General features: G+C 41.2%; 1 protein-coding gene across 4 annotated transcripts in view; it reads left to right on the top strand.

Annotated features, from left to right (window-relative positions):
- ptpn4a (protein tyrosine phosphatase non-receptor type 4a) overlaps nucleotides 1-19516 on the top strand; it is a 343217-nt gene that overhangs the window by 215117 nt on the left and 108584 nt on the right. For all 4 annotated transcript variants that reach the window (XM_043694229.1, XM_043694231.1, XM_043694228.1 and 1 more), the window contains one exon: nucleotides 8653-8716. In XM_043694229.1, coding sequence (XP_043550164.1) covers nucleotides 8653-8716 — 64 coding nt within the window. The remainder of the gene's footprint in view (nucleotides 1-8652; nucleotides 8717-19516) is intronic.

The following is a 19516-nucleotide window of genomic DNA, read 5'->3' as shown; positions in this document are numbered from 1 at the left end:
GAGAATGCCACACTTCATAACTGCTTCTATTGCTTTCCACGGGTAAGGTTAGTTTGAAATACAATTCATTTTATTCACTGTGCTAGATTAGCAAATCAGAACAAGCAAGCAGTGTAATGCTTTTAACATTTTACACATATTATCTTTTTCTTTTGCAATATTATCATTTTTCAGGAAAGTCTCATTTCAACAAGCATCTTTGCTCTCTCCTTAGTCTTTGAAAGGGAACAATTTAGCATTAATGCAGACATTGTTCAAAACAACGAACAGTTTTGATTAAGGAGAAGTTTACATGTGGCATGATAAGCAGAAGGTACAAATTTAAGGTAATTTATAACAGAACCAAAGGTGACATTCAAAACAAAGTTTACGCAGCAAGTTATGATATCAAGTAAACAATCAAGCTGGGGAACTTCAGTTGGTTTGGCAGCATTTGTGGGGAGAGAAACAGAGTTAATGATTTGAATGCAAGTTAACTTCTTATTATGTATCAAGTGAACTGCTTGAAAAAGTGTTGGAAAGAGACTTGATAGCTTTCAAAACTCATTTGAATATTTGGAAGGGGAGAGTTTATAGGGCTATGGAAAAGAGAAGGAACCAATACGATAGATCTTCAGAGGCAGCACATGGCCATTTGGCCCCCTTTTACACTGAAATGTTCAATGATTTAATGACATTGTTCTCTGAGTAAGGTAGAAACTTTTTTTTAAGGTGGGGGTGGGTACTGCAGATGCTGGAGAATAGAATCAAGATTAGAGTGGCGCTGGAAAAGCGCAGCAGGTCAGGCAGCATCCAAGGAGCAGGAATATTGACGTGTCTGGCAAAAGCCTGATGAAGGGCTTTTGCCTGAAACGTCGATTTTCCTGTTCCTCATGTTGCCTGACCTGCTGTGCTTTTCCAGCACCACTGTAATCTTGACTAGAAACTACTTTATACCAAGTAAAATGCATTTTTTAAATGAGCTGGATTATGCATGATCATTACTTTTAATTCCTACATGAACGTAAGTAGGTCTCCCTGTGTCCAAGTGATTTTCATCATACTGTATATTTTTCCCACTGTGGATGAAACCAACTGGTAAGATGCTATAAGTTGAGTTTTGATAACCATATTGGTTATAATATAACCAGTAGAGGAGAAAGCTGTTGGTCTTTGAGAATTCTAATTCTCTTGCATCTCCCATGTTTTCAGAATATCGTAATTTTGTAACTTATAGAAACAATTGAAAGTTCTGTTTTTGAAGTTTCATTTTGGATAAGACATGCCATTCCGAGGCAGAAACGGTGCCCTAATGCTTGACATTCTGCTTTTGGCCTTTCCTTGAAATACCTGCATCTAAAGAACAATTTATTGCCAGCTACTCTTAACACTTAAAAGAAAAGGAAACAGTTCCATACAGGTGGTCAAGGATTTCAAATGGACACGAAGCTATCTCTGAAGCAATGAAACTCTGAGTACTTTTCTAACTTTTGGCACATTTGAATCTGTTGTTGAGAAAATCATGATCACATTGACTGTGAAAATTATTATTGCTGTGTAGGAACATGCAGCTGCTTGTGAAAATTAAACAGAAACCCAAATAGATTCAGTGAGCAACATTAAATTTAGAAAACAGCTTCCATCCACTAAATGGTCCAAATATTGTGCATACAATTGCTGGGAAGTGATTGACAAATGAATCACGAGTTTACATGTAGCCTTTATTTGTGTGTGCGCGCGCACACGTGTGTATGTGATTAAATGCAGTTGACGGCTTTATACAATACAGCACAGGAGCAGGCTGTTTGGTATACCAAGCCTGCACCGATTCTTAATCTGTATTTATACCCACTATTTATTGTCCATATATAGTTTCTAACCCTCTGTTAATCTCCTGTTCATGTGCCTATCAAGATACACCCTAAACTATGATAATGTGTCTGCTTCACCACCTCCACTGGCAATAGGTTCTAGGCATTCACCACCATCTGTGTGAAAACCTTTCTCTGCATTTGCCCCTAAACTTTCCCCCTCTTACCTGAAACCTGTGCTTTCTTGTAGATGACCTCTCGTCTTGTGTCAAAATATTCTTTTCAAAACAAAATATTTTGAAACCAGAGTCAATGTTTTACACCATGATGGTTGCTTTTATTGGTGGTCTGAGAAATGTTATGTTGCTACACTCATTGAGTAATTCAGTCTTGTTGAGCAAAGAACATTGAGGACAGAATCTCCTAATTAGAATTAGATTTTACTGTCACGTGTACTCAAGTACAGGGATACAAGTGAGGATGTTAGAAAGCCACAAAGGGATCAGTTCCATGTTTTATTTCTCTTTCAAGGCACACTGGGACTCGAGGGTTAAACATTCCACTGCCAAAGAGACTCACTGCAGTATCAACTGGAAGCCTGTCCTCTTACAATATAGACATAACATTTCAGTAGAGGAGAGGCTGACTGTATCCCAGAAAAGGAGTCCAGTGGAGCCACATGTGGATTCCTCTGCAGCTTTAGACAGAGGTATATGTCCTTCCCAGACAAGACTGATAGCCTTGGCCACCACCCTGTTAAACTGCTGCCTGCTCCCATTGTCTTTCTTCCCCTCCATATTAGCATAGGTATGTGAATCCCCCATAGAGAACAGGCAAAACCCTTCTGTTTTAATCTCTACCCGTCAACGCATGATCATGAAGAATACGATAATCAGTTCCTGTAATCCATTCACAAGTTATCACAGGATATTGACATCCATCGGGTTTTGTAAATTCATAATTACCTATCTTAAACGATGTAATGACAATCGACCATGTGACTGGTAAACCTTTTGTTTAATCCTTATAAAAACTACTGTCTTTGTGTGTCCTTGTGGAGGAGTGTCACCACAAGAAGACACACAACTACTTTTGGGGGCATTGAGAATCTCTCGCCTGCTGTCCAATAATAAAGCATCCACCGTTGTACTGAAACTTCTGTCATCCATATTTATGGAACAAAATATACATCAATACAAGAGTACAGTGAAACATGTACAATGTCACCATTCCTGGCGCCATCTTAGGTATGCTGCACCTAGGTACAAATTCTTTTTTTTTTCCCTACTTTGTACTAAAGTTAAAATTCAACATTGCAGTCTTTCTTAAGTGCTCGTCATGCTGGGCTTGCACTCCTCACAAGGGTTCAATTGCTATGTTGAGTTGGCTTCACGCATGCTAGGAGATCTTGGGCAGCCTGTTCTCTCCAAAGCCACAGTTGCAGGAGGACCTCTATTGCCACTGCACTGGCTTGCTGTTCTCTGTATTGGGCACGCTCTCTCACTGTCCCCAAGCTGGCTCGATCTCCTCTGTGTTGGTCTCTGTCTCTCCCCTGCGCATTCACACTCTCCTTTCCACTGGGCTCGATCTCCATTGCGCTGTACCAAAGTTGACTCCCTTCACTGCCACCACTGGAAGAAGTTAAAAATCATCACACCAGGTTATAGTGAGAATGGAACAGGTTTATTTGCAAGTACTGGCTTTCGGAGCAGTGCTCTTTCATCAGGTAGTTGCGAAGCAAGATAGTAAGATACAGAATTTATAACAAATTCTGATCCTGATCCTGCTTATGATCCTACTCCGCAACTACCTGATGAAGAAGCAATGCTCTGAAAGTTAGTACTTCTAAATAAACCTGCTGTACTATAATCTGGTGTTGTGTGATTTTTAACTTTGTCCACACGAGTGCAACACTGGCTCCTCTACATCATAACCACCTGAAGAAACCTTACCTTAGTTGTGCTAAACATTTTGAACCACCGATCTCTCCACAGAATGTAAGTAGATTAAAATAAGTTTAAAACAAAACTATGAAAGAAGAAGAAAAGGAAGTAAAAGCAGACAAAGCCGATGAACTCCGAGCAGGAGCCCACTCACTGCACTGCTATCTCTGCTGCTATGAGGAGAAATAACTAATAGATCTTGATGAGTGAAGAGTTCAGATACATAGCATAATAAACACATATTGAATATGGCTTTTCATATGTACAATGAAATATTATGAATGTAAACTTTGACATTGTCTCTGAGAGTTCAGGTTCTGAAAACCAGAATATTGGGAAACATGACCACAGTTGAATTGTGCATCTGGGAGAAGGGTTAGAGAGTCACTGCCTATGTTCAAATGATTTTTATTTGTATATCGGCTACATGTAGAAAAATGAATAAGTATAAAACTTCATGTCAAAATTTGGTAGCACAATAACATTGAAGGCACATTTTTAGAAATGTAAAAGCTTTGATGATGTAATGCTCCGCTGTTAGCTTTGCACTAACAGCATCTTACTGGCTGTTTCAAATGCATTGAGTGGTATAATGTTACTGCACTTTTATTTGTTTTTGGGGTGTGAGTGTCACTGGCTTGGCCAGCGTTTATTGCCCATTCCCTATGTACAGATGTCCTCCCCCCTCCCCCCCACCATCCCGATCCACAGGTAATACGTTCCAAGACCTGCCACCGATGTCCAAAACCACGGATAGTAGTGAACCCTATCATTTAAATGGGAAACTTGCCTCCCTGGCAGCCCCATGGAATTATTTCTGGAATATCCCATGTAATACTTTCAGGTCGCGGAAACTGAATCCACAGATATGGGGGTTCTACTGTACGCAGATAACAGTTAAGACTCAATTAAATTGATGTGGTGTGGAATCTCCCAAAGCTGGGTGAGGGGGGCAACTGTAAGAAAGATGGAGAGATGCTTCATTGTGATTTGGACAAGTTGAATGAATGGGTATGCATGGCAGATGAAGGATAATTTGTATAAGAATAAAGTTATCCACTTTGGTTGCCAATATCAGAATGGTAATAGATTGGGAAAGGTTCAGGCGCAGCAGATTTCAGGTTTTGAAAACCAAAACATTGGGAAACCAAACCACAATTGAATTGTGCATCTAGGTGGTGGGATGGAGAATCGCTGCCTGTGGCCAGCATTTATTGCCGAATCCCTAATTACAAATGATACCTTATGTAAGTACATTAGGTCAATTTATTATTGCAGCAACGGAGACAGGTGCGGAGAAAGATCAACTCTAATATTCAAAAGGTCCATTCATAAGTCTGTTTACAGCGAGGAAAAATCTTAGAGGGATGATGAACTGAGCAGGATCTGTCCTCGAATAGAATGTTGGCAGTTGATGAAATGGGTAATCGAGTGGCAGTTCTCATTTAATTTAGAGAAGTGTGAAGTGGTTCATTTTAGAAATAACACAGACAAGATAAAATAAAGGATACAATTCTGAAGGCTGTTCAGGAGCAGGAGGAACATGGGCATATGTGCACAATGAGAGTGTGGTTCATGAAGCATAGCACATACTGGCATTATCAATAGAGGCATAGGGTACAAAATCGCAGAAGTTATGTCTATATAAAACCTCTGTTGGAATATTGTATCCAGTTTAGCAATACATTTTAGAAAGGATTTGAAAACATTGAAGAAGGTGCAGGAAAGATTCAGGTTTCTGGTTCCAGAAATTAGGGGACTTTGGTTCTCGAAAAAGATTGGGAAATTTGGATTTGTTTTTCATTGAGTGTGTATTAGATTGATTTTATATTCAGAATCATGAGGGGTCTGGACAAAGTAGAAAGAAAGAAACTGTTTCCATTGCTAGGTGAATTGGAAACCAAAGTGGACATTTCGAAGGTAATTGGCAAAAGAAGCAATAGTAACAAGTAATGGAATGGTTGGAAAATGAAATATGCTGCCATGAGAATGTGCTGAAGACAGATTTAATCAGGGCACTTGGGAGAGGTTCCAAGCAGGTGATGGCAATAGGTTGAACAGGACTTTGAGCAAAGGGATCAACAATGTATGTGTATATTCAAGGAGTGAAAAAAAAGACTAATGGAACAAACTGTTTTCAATGTCACATCAGTCAAAAGCGAAAGTAGTGAGTGAAAGATTGTGAAACAAAAACAAATTGCTGTAGAAACTTAGCAGGCCTGGCAGTATCTGTGGAGAGAGAGAGTGAAAGATTGTGTTGACACAGATGTAGTAAGAGAGTCTGTATTTTAAATATGACATTTTAAAAATCTCCTAAAACCATTTGCAACTTGGGAATGAAACTCTGTACTTGGAATTATTTACTATCTAGGTAAGAGAGGGTGATTGGTAGACTCTACCAATAACCATGTTTGAAAAACAGTAGCTGTGCTGTTAATTATTAGACTTAGCATTCTGCAGTGCATTTATTGGAGAATAAATGTAAAGTTTGCAGCAACATTATAAAGAAATCATGTGTCAGATAAATACAAGATGTGTTTTCAGACTGCTTGAAGTACTGAGACACTGATTGGACAGCAATTTGTGGTGATTCATGCTTCACAAGGTGTTTGGTCCTCCTTAGAAATTGTGCATTGATAAAAGTGTGCATCATTCAGGCAACGTCACTGCTACAAAATTTGGCTGTGGTTACAAGGTTTCTATTTTTAAGAATTTTACGAGTGACGTACAGGATCGTGATAGTCTGAATGCATTGTTTAGGTTTAAAATTTGGCTTTTTCTACTTCATTACATTGCAACATTTGTCTTTCTCTTGCACCTATTTACTACCTCCTTTCTGTCCTAATCTTTACCTGCACCCCATAAACTTAAATGTCCTATCATAGGTGAATCTCTTCTTTTAGTTGAAATTTCATTTTCGGAATGAGAATTGTCACACATGTATTGTATATTGTTAGAAAGAAACGTGCTTATATTAAGGGCCTTCTAGACCTTCATAGGCTTTTGCAATCATTTACTATTACAAGTATTTGTAACTTTTGTACACTTAAATCCAGTTAAGGCATACCTAATATAAGTTGAACTGGGCTTATTTGAAAATGTTATTATTTATGCAAAGAAAAATAAAATTTACCAGAGTTGTTCAGGAGTCGTTATCATTTGATATGCTTCTAAAAACCCAGCTATAACTTTGAACAAGGCATTGCTTTTTCAGGGCTTTTTAACAGTGCTGTTACAGTGCAACATAAAAGAGGAAGTTCTTGTTCAATAATTTATAATGATTGCTGTATGTGAGGACCTTAGTGCAACTTGCGAAGTAGCAGGAAATTGCTGAAACGAGTTACCGAGAGCAATTCCTCAACTTTCACAGTTAACTGCACCTGTTTGTTTCTGCTTGAAAAAATTGGGCTGAATGATACAAAAAGGCTGAACGATCAATTAGTCATTAAAGCGATTGCTACAGAGTTTTTCCTTTCAGATATGTAGGTTAGTTCATTTTTACTACTTATTAATAGTTAAGACAACAATTACTAGGTTATGTCATGCCTCAGTGGGGTAGCATGCAACACTACTCCCAGACTCCCCTCTCAAAAGTTAAAGATTTCATAAAAGTCTGCAAAACTCTCCAATTTATCTGTCATATGGACCCAGATTGACAGCACCAACCAAGTTAATGTAATTTACAAGAAGTGCCATAAATAGATTAAAGCTACAAGTAAATAACTATTAACTGTCGACATGTAATTCAAGTAGTAAAAATGCTGATCCCTATAAAACGTCCATTACACACACAGGCAGATAGACACAACAAGAAAGATTGGTGTGAGTGGTGAAGGGAAAAACTGGGAATTTTTTTTGCCATTTCAATGGTCCCTATAGCCAGGATCTGTTGAGATTATCCTTTTGACTTGTCACCACTTGCTCCTCTATTCCTCTTCTCCAGGTTCTTTCTGTATCTCCTGCAAACAAACAAGTGATGTGTTTACAATTTATAAAGTCTCAGACTTGTTGATTAAAAGCCACAGCTTAAAGCATATGATGAGGGAAAATAAGCTGGATTCTTCAGATTTTAGTGAGAAGGACAGAGCCTGTCTTTCCAGAGATCAGATGGTTTCCTTCACACCCATTACCTGTTTAGCTACCTGTAAACCAATCTTAAGGCAGGCAGAAGACCTTGGTCATCAACACTGGTCACCAAGCCACAGACCAATCATGTATTTGTATAGGAGCAATTCCTCTTCCCCCACCCCCAACCACCAACTACTGCTTGAACAAAGAGCACTTACAATAAGTGCTGGAAGCTTGTTTTCACAAAATGCAACAGCTTTTCCATAATCCTCAATTTTTAAAGCAGTCCTTTTCCCATTTCACTCCACAACCAAAGATATGAAAATAAATGTACAGTTCTTGCAATACTTTGAAAACAGTTTTAAAACAAATGTTAACCTAATAGGGTCCGTTGTTGCATATTCGTAGCCTTCTCACTTTGATGAGAAGATCATGGATTCAACCCCCCCCCCCACCCCACCCCGGAATTGAGTGCATTATTCATGTTGACATTGCAATTCAGTAAATGCACTACTGAGAGACGACTAATTTGTTCTAAATTCTGTTTGTCAGAAGAAGTTAAAGTCCTCTTTGCATTTTCAGACGGCTGTAAAAGTTCCCCTTGCTTTATTCAAAGATGAGTAAGGGAGTTTGCCTTTGGCCTGGCTAACAAAATCAAAGTAGTTAACTGATCATTCGTGAGATATTACAATTTGGTTACCATGGTTTTGCAAGTTTTGAGCATATCAAAAATAATTAACTGGTTAATGCACCTGAGACTGTAAGGTCTGAATAATTTTCTTGTTAACTTAAAATTAATGAGTGAAAGAGACTTTAATTATTGCTAACGCTAACTGTCGTCTTTCACACAGGTTGAAGATTGTAAAAATATCATTTAAATGCAAACAATTTTTCATTCAGCTGAGAAGAGAATTGGTAAGTAAACTCTATTAATGATAACTCTATTATTCTAGTAAACGTTAATCTATTCTTTCACTTATGTAAATTTCAGTGCATGACTCCTTGTTTTCCTTGATGTACCGAATTGGCACAATTTGTCAATAAACTCTCTTATGAATAGTGCAGGGGAGATTTAATTGAAGCTGGAAACTTGTACATTCAGCTCACGAAGTCTCTTGGGAGCAAAGGTGTCTTAACAGAAGGAGAATTAAAATGATTCTTAGTTTATTATCTCAGCTGATGGTAACACTAGGCAAGTAGGATGCCAGAGTAAGATTGGTTTGATAGCTCACAAGTTTAATTTTTACTGTTGGTTAGTCACTGAACATATTCATGCAAAGGTACCAAAGTTCTTGAAGAATTAGTTTATTACATGAAAAGAAAGAAACAAATAAAACTGTATATATGATACAATGGATAAACGCCTGTGCCCGAAACGTCGAATCTCCTGTTCCCTGGATGCTGCCTGACCTGCTGTGCTGTTCCAGCAATAAAGTTTCAACAATGGATAAAGATCTTATTCTCAGCAACAAGAACAATTCGACCTTTTTCCTAATGGTACTCCTTCTCGAAAAACTCATAGGTTGTTGAGGAGGGTTTGTCTACTGAGTTGGTGTAAGTAGAAGTTAGCAACTGAAGGAGCAGTCACTTTATTTAGTGTTTTCTATAGATCCACCAATCGCAGCAGAAAGATGGAAAAACAAATTGGACAGCAGATCTTAAAAGATGTGAAACTTTCTGAATGAGCCTACTGTGGGGAAACTTATCAAATGCCTTACTGAAATCCATATACACCCACATCCACCACTTGACCTTCGTCAACTTGTCTCTTCACATCCTCGAAGAATTCAATAAGGTTTGTGAGGCATGACCTGCCCCTCACAAAGCCATGCTAACCCATAACACAGTTGTGGTTATGGGTGACTTCAACTTCCCCAATATTAATTGGAATCTCCTTCGTGCAAATTGTCTAGATGGAGCTGATTTTGTCAGGTGTGTCCAGGAGGGATTCCTGACTCAATATGTAGGTAGGCTGACTCGGAGGGAGGCCATTTTAGATTTGGTGCAAGGCAACAAGCCAGGCCAGGTGTCAGATATCTCAGTGGGAAAGCACTTCAGTGACAGTGACCACAACTGCTTCACCTTTGCCATAGCCATGGAGAGGGAGAGGAGCAAACAGTATGGTAAGGTATTTAATTGGGGGTTGGGAAATTATACTGCTGTTAGACAGGAGCTTTGGAATATAAATTTGGAACAACTGTTCTACAGGAAGTGCACAATAGAAATGTGGAGGCTGTTTAAGGAGCACTTGTTGCGAGTGTTGGATAACCATGTCCCACTGAGACAGGCAAGGAATGGTAAGATGAAGGAGCCTTGGATGACCAAAGAAAAGGCGCTTCTTGTTAAGTGGAAGAAGAAGCTTACTTGAGGTTGAGGAAGCAAGGATCTGGCAACGCTTTAGAGGATTATAGAGTAGCTAGGAAAGAACTCAAAAATGGATTGAGGAGAGCTAGGAGCGGGCATGAGAAAAACTTGGCGGGAAGGATGAGGGAAAACCCAAAGGTGTTTTACTCTTACATGAGGAATAAGAAAATGATCAGAGAGAGGGTGGGGCCAATCAGAGATAGTGGAGGTCTGAAGAGGTAAGGGAGGCTCGAAATGAGGTTTTTGCTTCAGTATTCGCGAGGTGGGGGAGGACCTGGTTGATCATGAGAACACTGTGGACCAGGTTAATAGGCTTGAACAGATTAATATTAAGAAATTGGATGTGCTGGAAAATCTTGGAAGCATCAAGATTGATAAGTCCCTAGGGCCGGACCAGATATATCTAAGGTTACTATGGGAAGCGAGAAATGAGATTGCTGCGCCTCTGATGATGATCTTTGCATGCTCACTGTCCATGGGAGTAGGACCAGATGATTGGAGGGAGGCAAATGTTGTTCCTCTGTTCAGAAAAGGGAATGTGGAAATCCATGGGAATGACTGACCAGACAGCTTACCTCAGATGTAAGACAAGGTTCCGGAAAGGATTCTGAGAGATAGGATTTATGACTATTTGGAAAAACACGGTTTGATTAAAGATAGCGTGGCTTTGTGTGGGGCAGGTCATGCCTGACATGCCTTATTGAATTATTTGAGGATGTGAAGAGACATGTTGACAAAGGTCGAGCAGTGGATGTGGGTGTATATCGATTTCAGTAAGGAATTTCGTAAGTTTCTCCACAGTAGGTTCATTCAGAAAGGAGGTATGGGATACAAGGAAATCTGGCTGGCTGGATACAGAATTGGTTAGCCGAAGGAAGACAGCAAGTGGTAGTGGATGGAAAGTATTCCGCCTGGAGGTCGGTGACCAGTGGTGTCCCGCAGAGTTCTGTTCTTAGGTCTCTGCTCTTTGTAGTTTTTATAAATGACTTGGATGAAGAAGTGGAAGGGTGGGTTAGTAAGTTTGCCGATGACACAAGGTCGGTGGTGTTGTAGATAGTGTCGTGGGCTGTTGCAGGCTACAACAAGACATTGGCAAGATGCAGAGCTGGGCTGAGAAGTGGCAGATGGAGTTCAACCTGCATAGATGCAAAGTGATTCATTTTGGAAGGTCAAATTTGAATGTTGAATACAGGATTAAAGACAGTATGGAAGCACAGCGGGATCTTGGGGTCCACGTACATTGATCCCTCAGAGTTGTCACCCAAGTTGATAGGGTCATTAAGAAGACGTATAGTGTTTTGCCTTTCATTAGCAGGGGGATTGAGTTTAAGAGCTGCGAGGTTTTGCTGCAGCTGTATAAAACCCTGGTTAGACTACACTTGGAATATTGTGTCCGGTTCTGGTCACCGCATTATAGGAAGGATGTAGATGCTTTAGAGAGAGTGCGGACAAGATTTACCAGGATGCTGCCTAGATTGGAGGGCTTCTCTTAGGAAGAGAGGTTGAGTGAGCTAGGGCTTTTCACATTGGAGAGAAGGAAGAGCGGTGCCTTGATCAAGGTGTACAGAGTAATGAGAGGCATAGACAGAGTTCTGCCCAGAGACTTTTCCCTGGGCAGAAATGACTGTCACAAGGGGTCATAATTTTAAGGTGATTGGAGGAAGATATAGGAGAGATGTCAGAGGTAGGTTCTTTACGCAGAGATTGGTGGGTGCGCGGAATGCAGTACCAGTGGTGGTAGAGTCAGAGACATTTAAGCAACTGCTGGAAAAGAATATAGACAGCTGTAAATTGAGGCGTGTGTAGGTTAGATTGATCTTAGATTAAGATAAATGCTTGACACAACATTGTGGGTCAAAGGGCCTGTACTGTACTGTTCTACTTTCTATATTCTAAACTCAATCCGAGTAAGTACCTCTCTTATTTTGACTGTCCTTTCTTAGCTAACTTACCCTTTCGAGTTTTGGTGGCCAAGGGACTCCTTTCCAGTTCCAATGGCCTGAACCATTTTTCAGCTTTGACAGTTTGAAAACTACTTCACAATTTTTTTTTCCGCTTGGAGACTTCATAAATAAAACCCTTCTGCTCGGGTGAAACTTTTTTCCTGAACTGAAGCATAATTCTGAACTGAACTCAAAAACTAGCAGTCCCTAGTCTGTTTATTTTGTGTGTTATAAAAGTTCAACTGACTTCGTGTGGAGGTGCTGGTGTTGGATTGGGGTGCACAAATTCAGAAGTCACACGACACCAGATTATAGTCCAACAGGTTTATTTGAAATCACAAGCTTTCAGAGCAGTCCTCCTTTGTCGCGTGAAGACACTTGTTGAACTCTAACTTGGTGTCTTGTGACTACTGACCTTGACTTCATCAGTTAGCTTGATGCTAACGAGGCATCCTACTAGACATTGACTAAAGTCACATACTTTGGTATATCGACTGAAATGTTCCAAATGATTTTCTGACTCCATAAGAAATAAAAACCTTAACATAGCTCCCAAAATGTATTATTACCAATAGTGTTAAGATATCTGTGGGCATGCTCCCTGTACTTCACAGCATTATAGCATTTTTTTTAAAAAGCCTTTTCTTTTCAAAGTTTGTGAGAAGATTTGTAGCTCAGGTGCTCGTTGCTGTGGAACCACAGCAGCCTTTTATTTTCTTTCCATGATCCAGCGCCTTATCCTTCTCTAATGTAATTCCATTTGTCTGTTTTAAATCCACCTGCATAGTCCAGTCACTCAAAAGTTTTTTCCCCAAAGCCAACTACGCAGCCAAATTTTAGGTCATCTCTAAACTACTTAATCATGCCTCATATACTTTGGCTGAAATAACAAGACTTAGACATCACAAAAAGCAGGGACCCAGTACAGAGCCCTGTGAAATCCTGCTGCTTTGCTCTCACAAAAGGACTCATCAACCATTACCTTTTGTTTCTTACTGCTGAGCTAATTTTAAATCCACTTTCGTTTAGATTATATGAATTGTTTGCCTTTTTAATCAGCCTGCTATGCAGGATCTTGTCAAATATCCTTGCTAAAATTGATATAAAGGTAATCAAATCCACTTCTCTTATTAGAGTTTCCTCCGAAAAATCAAGTTAGTCAAATACAATGTAGTTAAAAATCACACACACAGGTTATAGTCCAACAGGTTTAATTGGAAGCCCACTAGCTTTCGGAGCGACGCTCCTTCATCAGGTGATTGTGGAGGGCTCGATCGTAACACAGAATTTATAGCAAAAATTTGCAGTGTGATGTAACTGAAATTATACATTGAAGAATTGTACACCCCAGTCCAACACCGGCATCTCCGAATCATAAATACAATGTAGATAGTCATAGAGATGTACAGCATGGAAACAGACCCTTGAGTCCAACCCGTCCACGCCAACCAGATATCCCAATCCAATCTAGTCCCACCTGTCAGCACCCGGCCCATATCCCTCCAAACCCTTCCTATTCATATATCCATCCAGATGCCTTTTAAATGTTGCAATTGTACCAGCCTCCACCACTTCCTTTGGCAGCTCATTCCATACACGTACCACCCTCTGTGTGAAAAGGTTGCCCTTAGGTCCCTTTAAAATCTTTCCCCTCTCACTCTAAACCTACGCTCTCTAGTTCTGGACTCCCCGATCCCAAGAAAAAGTTTTTGTCTATTTATCCTATCCATGCCCCTCATAATTTTGCAAACCTCTATAAGGTCACCCCTCAGCCTCTGACGCTGCAGGGAAAACAGTCCCAGCCTGTTCAGCCTCTCCCTATAACTCAAATCCTCCAACCTTGACAACATCCCTGTAAATCTTTTCTGAACCCTTTCAAGTTTCACAATATCTTTCCGATAGGAAGGAGACCAGAATTGCACACAGTATTCCAACAGTGGCCTAACCAAGGTCCTGTACAGTCACAATATGACCTCCCAACTCCTGTACTCAATACTGTGACCAATAAAGGAAAGCAAATGCCGCCTTCACTATCCTGTCTACCTGCCACTCCACTTTCAAGGAGCTATGAACCTGCACTCCAAGGTCTCTTTGTTCAGCAACACTCCCTAGTACCGTACCATTAAGTGTGTAAGTCCTGCTAAGATTTGCTTTCCCAAAATGCAGCACCTCGCATTTATCTCAATTAAACTCCATCTGCCACTTAGCCCATTGGCCCAGCTGGTCAAGATCCTGTTGTAATCTGAGGTAACCTTCTTCACTGTCCAATACACCTCTAATTTTGGTGTCATCTACAAACTTACTAACTATACCTCTTATGCTCGCATCCGAATCATTTATGTAAATGACAGAAAGTAGAGGATCCAGCACCGATCCTTGTGGCACTCCACTGGTCATAGGCCTCCAGTCTGAAAAACAACCCTACACCACCACTATCTGTCTTCTACCTTTGTGCCAGTTCTGTATACAAATGGCTTGTTCTCCCTGAATTCCGTGAGATCTAACCTAACTAACCAGTCTCCCATGAGGAAACTTGTCGAACACCTTCCTGAAGTCCATATAGATCACATGTACTGCCCGGCCTTCACCAATCTTCTTTGTTACTTCTTCAAAAAACTCAATCAAGTTTGTGAGACACTATTTCCCCCACACAAAGCCATGTTGACTATCCGTAATCAGTTCTTGCCTTTCCAAATACATGTACATCCTGTCCCTCAGGATTCCCTCCAACAATTTGCCCACCACCAAACATCAGGCTCACTGGTGTATAGTTCTCTGGCTTGTCCTTACCACCTTTCTTAAACAGTGGCACCATATTAGCCAACCTCCAGACTTCTGGCACCTTACCTGTGACTATCGATAATACAAATATCTCAGCAAGAGGCCCAGCAATCACTTCTCTAGCTTCCCACAGAGTTCGAGGGTACACCTGATCAGGTCCTGGGGATTTATCCACCTTTATGCGTTTCAAGACATCCAGCACCCCCTCTGTAATATGGACATTTTTGTAAGGTGCCACCATCTATGTTCCATATCCTTTTCCATAGTAAATACTGAATTAAAATACTTGTTTAGTATCTCCCCCATTTTCTGTGGCTCCACACAAAGGCTATCTTGCTGATTTTTGAGGGGCTCTATTCTCTCCCTAGTTACCCTTGCGTCCTTAATTGACAGGCCAGGACAGAAGAAAAACTGAATAAGTAACAATAAGAGCTATGACTTGGCAAATATAGGTGAAATGTGCTGAGTGCAGCCCATATAATGTGATATTAGGCCGAGGAGTGTGTGAGAATTGGTGACTATGCTAAAAGCAACCAATGTCATAACAGGGCTGGGTGTGGGTAGGTAAAGAAAACACAGAGATGGAATCACGCTGTGAAGTTCTTGAACTCGATATTGAATCCGAGTTTGCAGGGTCTCTAAGCAGAAAATGAGGTAGTGTTCTTTTAACATATACTGAGGTTCACTGGAGCACTGCAGCAGGTTTGCGATAGAACTGTTGGCCAGGGAACATGATGGTGTGATGAAGTGGCAGGCAACTAGAAGCTTGGGGTCATTTTTGTTTTCAGAATATTCTGCAAAACAGTCACCTAGTCTGTGTTTCACCTTTCCAATGTCACCTTAGTTCTCTCCCTGCCCCATACCCATTCAAATGTATTCTCCCTCTGAGCTAACTACGCTTCATGCACTCAGATCCAATCCTGACAGTCATGAGGCTGCCAACAATGTTGGTACGAAGCTCTATATTGTGGAAGCAGAGTGCCAGCTCTCGGGCACCTCCTATCACCCCCGGGCCATGACCCCACCATTGAAAATTAGGCCAACGTGTCACCAACCTCATCTCATCTGGGGATCTCCCCTTGACAGCCTCCCAACTTATAGTTCCTGAACCCCATTCAACCTCCTTCTATCTTCTCCCCAACAAACAGCACTGCCTGGGCAGACCCATTGTTTTCTGCCTGTTCCTTGGAAGTTATTTCTTCCTACATTGACTCAATTTTTTTTCTCCCCTTGTTCAGTCCCTCCCACTTACATCCATGATTTTTCTGACACTGAACATGCATTTCAAAATTTCCGGTTTGCGGACAACAGCCATTGTCTCTTCACCATGAACGTGCAATCCCTTTACATATTCATCATCATCAGAATGGCCTGATATCAATGACCTCATTAACTTCTTCCTGAAAAGAACGCCTGAACCGGTCCACATCCTCCACTACCATCCTTTGCCTCAACAAGCTCATCTTCACTTTAAACAACTTTTCCTTTAATTCTTCTCATTTTCCTCAAATCAAAGGTTTGGCCATGGATTCCTGCATATGGACCCTGTTGTAACTATCTCTTTTTGGCATATATGAGATATTCTTTGTTCCAGCCCTACTCTGACCCCTCTCCACAACTCTGAATGAAGGACGATTTATTGTCACTTGTCCTCTGCAATGAAATTGCAGTGAGAAGCTTCACTGTTGCTACAATCCTGCACCATTTTAATACATCAAGAAAAGAAAGACAAAGCTGAAAGGAAATCCATCTTCGCTTTACCATCTTCACCATGGATCCAGCCCTCAAATGGCTGACCACCAACACCTGTGTCATCAGTTGTGCCAAACCCATCAACATCAGGAGCTATTTCTTCATTTTTGGGCCTGTCGATGTTGGAATCCACGCTGGACCCACACTGTCCCCGCTACCAGTAGCTCCAGCTCTGCTACCTTACCAACAACCTGGAGTCCCCGCTTTGGGCTATCACAACCAGGAGTCCCTGGCTCTACTGCCAGGCCGACGGCTGCCTTGCCACGAATCATGCTCTAGCCACTTGTCTCCGCGATGTCTCCCCTTCCACTGCAATCAACAGGAAGACGACAAAGAAAAGAAATAGAAGACAAAAAGGGTCAGAGAAGAAGCAACCACCTGGAGTGGATGAGCCCAGGAGCCCGAATACTGCCTACCCTGCTAGCGCTACCGTCTTGGGTTTTTCTGGTGCATCAATAACATAATTTGCGCTGTTTGTCATTCTCATTATGAACCAGTGAATTTATCAATTTTGCATTTAGTTTCCATACAGCCCTTGCCCATTTCTGACTACTCTGTTGCCTTCCTCAACATATCTATTTCCATTTCCGGGGTTAGGCTAGCCATTGCTTTACACTGTGAACCCACCAATCCTCTCAGGTATTTTGACTATACATACTCACATCCTGCTTCATGTAAGGAATCCATTCCATAACCACAAGCTTCCAGTTGCCAGCCACTTCAACACACCACCATGTTCCCTGGCCAGCATTTCTGTTGCAGGCCTGCTACAGTGCTCTAGTAAACCTCAGCATAAGTTCAAAGAACACCATCTCCAGCATGCCTCAGTGCAAGCTCAGAGGACAACATCTCAATTTCTATTTGGGGACCCTACAACCTCTAGGACTCAGGACTCAACATCGAGTTCAGTAATTTAACAGCCTGATTCGATCCTTCCTTTTTTTTTAACTCACCCCACACCCTTTCCTGTTGTAACATTTAACATTGTACTTTTACAGCAATCACCTATTTCAAGTACTTCTCAGCCCATTATCACATTATTTGGTTTACATTCAGTGCAGCTCACCCGTATTCTCCTATTTTCAGCTCTTATTATCATTTATTCAGTTTTTCCCGTGTCCTAACCTGGACCCACAATCTACTTGTCTACCTACCCTTTTCATGCCTCTCCCTCTGAGGGCTCCAACTGCATGGCCGATCAGTTGATTAGAGTGCAGGACAGACATGTTCCTGTGAAAATTAAGGACAGAAATGGCAAGATTCAGGAAGCTTAGATGACAGGAAATTATCACCATAGTCAAAAAAAGGTCTAAACACAGAGAGGTAAAACAGACAAAGGTCTTTGAAGAATATAGAGAAAGTAGGAAGAAGCTCAATTGGGAAGTTCGGGTTAAAAGGGGCTTTGACATGTGCTTGGCCTTCAGGGTTAAGGAGAATCCCAAAGTATTTCATACATAAATTAGGAGCAAGGGGGTAGCTATGGAAATAATAGGTGTACTCAATGATAAAGGAAGGAGATTATGTGTGGAACCAGAAGAAATGGATGAAATTCTTAATGAGTCCTTTATATCACTATTCACCAAAGAGAGGGATGTGAGGGATGTTGAGATTAGGGAAAGGTGTGTAAATACTCTCGGGCAGGTCACCGTAATGAAGGAGGAAGTGTTGGGTGTCTTGACTTGTCTACCATAATACAGTTCCCCAGGGCCAGATGGGATCTATCCCACGATACTGCAGGAGGCAAAGGAGGAAGTAACTGGGGCCTTAACAGATCTTTGCATCCTTTTTGGCCTCAGGCAAGATTCCAGAGAAAACAAAGATCATCCAGGTAATTAGAGGGTAGTGAGCCTGACATCAGTGGTGGGGAAGCTGTTGGAGAAGATAGTGCAAGACAGGATTTATTCACATATGCAAGCAAATGGACTTGTTAGTAATAGGCAGCATGGGTTTGTGCAGGGAAGGTAATGTCTCACCAGTTTGAGTTTTTCATGAGGGAAGGGCAGTGGATATTGTCCACATGGACATTAGTAAGGCATGTGACAAGGTACCTCATGATAGACTGATACAGATGGTAGAGTCTCATGGGATCCAGGGGGAGCTGGCTCGATAGGTACAAAACTGGCTTGATCATAGAAGACAGAGTAGCGATTGAAGGGTACTTTTCAGAATGGAGATGAGTAACTAGTGGTTTTATGCAGGGAGCCGTGCTGACCATTGTTATTTATAATTTAGGTAAATAATATGGAGGAAAATGAAGGTGGTCTGATTGGTAAGTTTGTGGATGATACTCAAATTGGTGGAGTTGCAGATAGGATTGTCAAAGGACATAGATGTAGATAGATTGCAGATTTAGGCTGAGAGATAGCAAATGGAGTTTAATCTGGACAAATGCAAAGTGATGCATTTTGGAAGATCAAATTCAAATGTGAACTATATAATAAATCACAGAACCCTTAAGAGCATTAAAATACAGAGGAATCTGGGCATTCAGGTGTGCACATCCTTGAAAGTGGCAACACCAGTGGATAAGATGGTCAGGAAGGCATACAGCACCACTCTTGCCTTTATTGGCCGGGACATCAAATATAAGAGTTGGCAAGTTATGTTACTGATGAAGGGCTCACCTCCGTTGGCAATAGCGTGATTCCAGTGGGGATTGGTTCGCGCACTTCGTTCTGCGTTTGTGTCAATGTACACACAGAAATCTCAGCGCCATTCTGCATGTGTGGCAATGTTCTTGCCATTCTGCACATGCACCAGTGTCTATGCATGCGTGACGCCGACTCCGGTCTTTGTAGCATCCCACGCGTGCGTGATGTCGGCACTGGTCTTCGTCCTATTCTGTGTACCTACCAATGTCAACTGCCGACAGGGC

Source organism: Chiloscyllium plagiosum, chromosome 7, assembly GCF_004010195.1.
Source record: "Chiloscyllium plagiosum isolate BGI_BamShark_2017 chromosome 7, ASM401019v2, whole genome shotgun sequence".
Classification (NCBI taxonomy): Eukaryota; Metazoa; Chordata; class Chondrichthyes; order Orectolobiformes; family Hemiscylliidae; genus Chiloscyllium; species Chiloscyllium plagiosum.
Note: the sequence above shows the minus strand (reverse complement) of the source record. Positions and strands in the feature narration are given on the sequence as shown.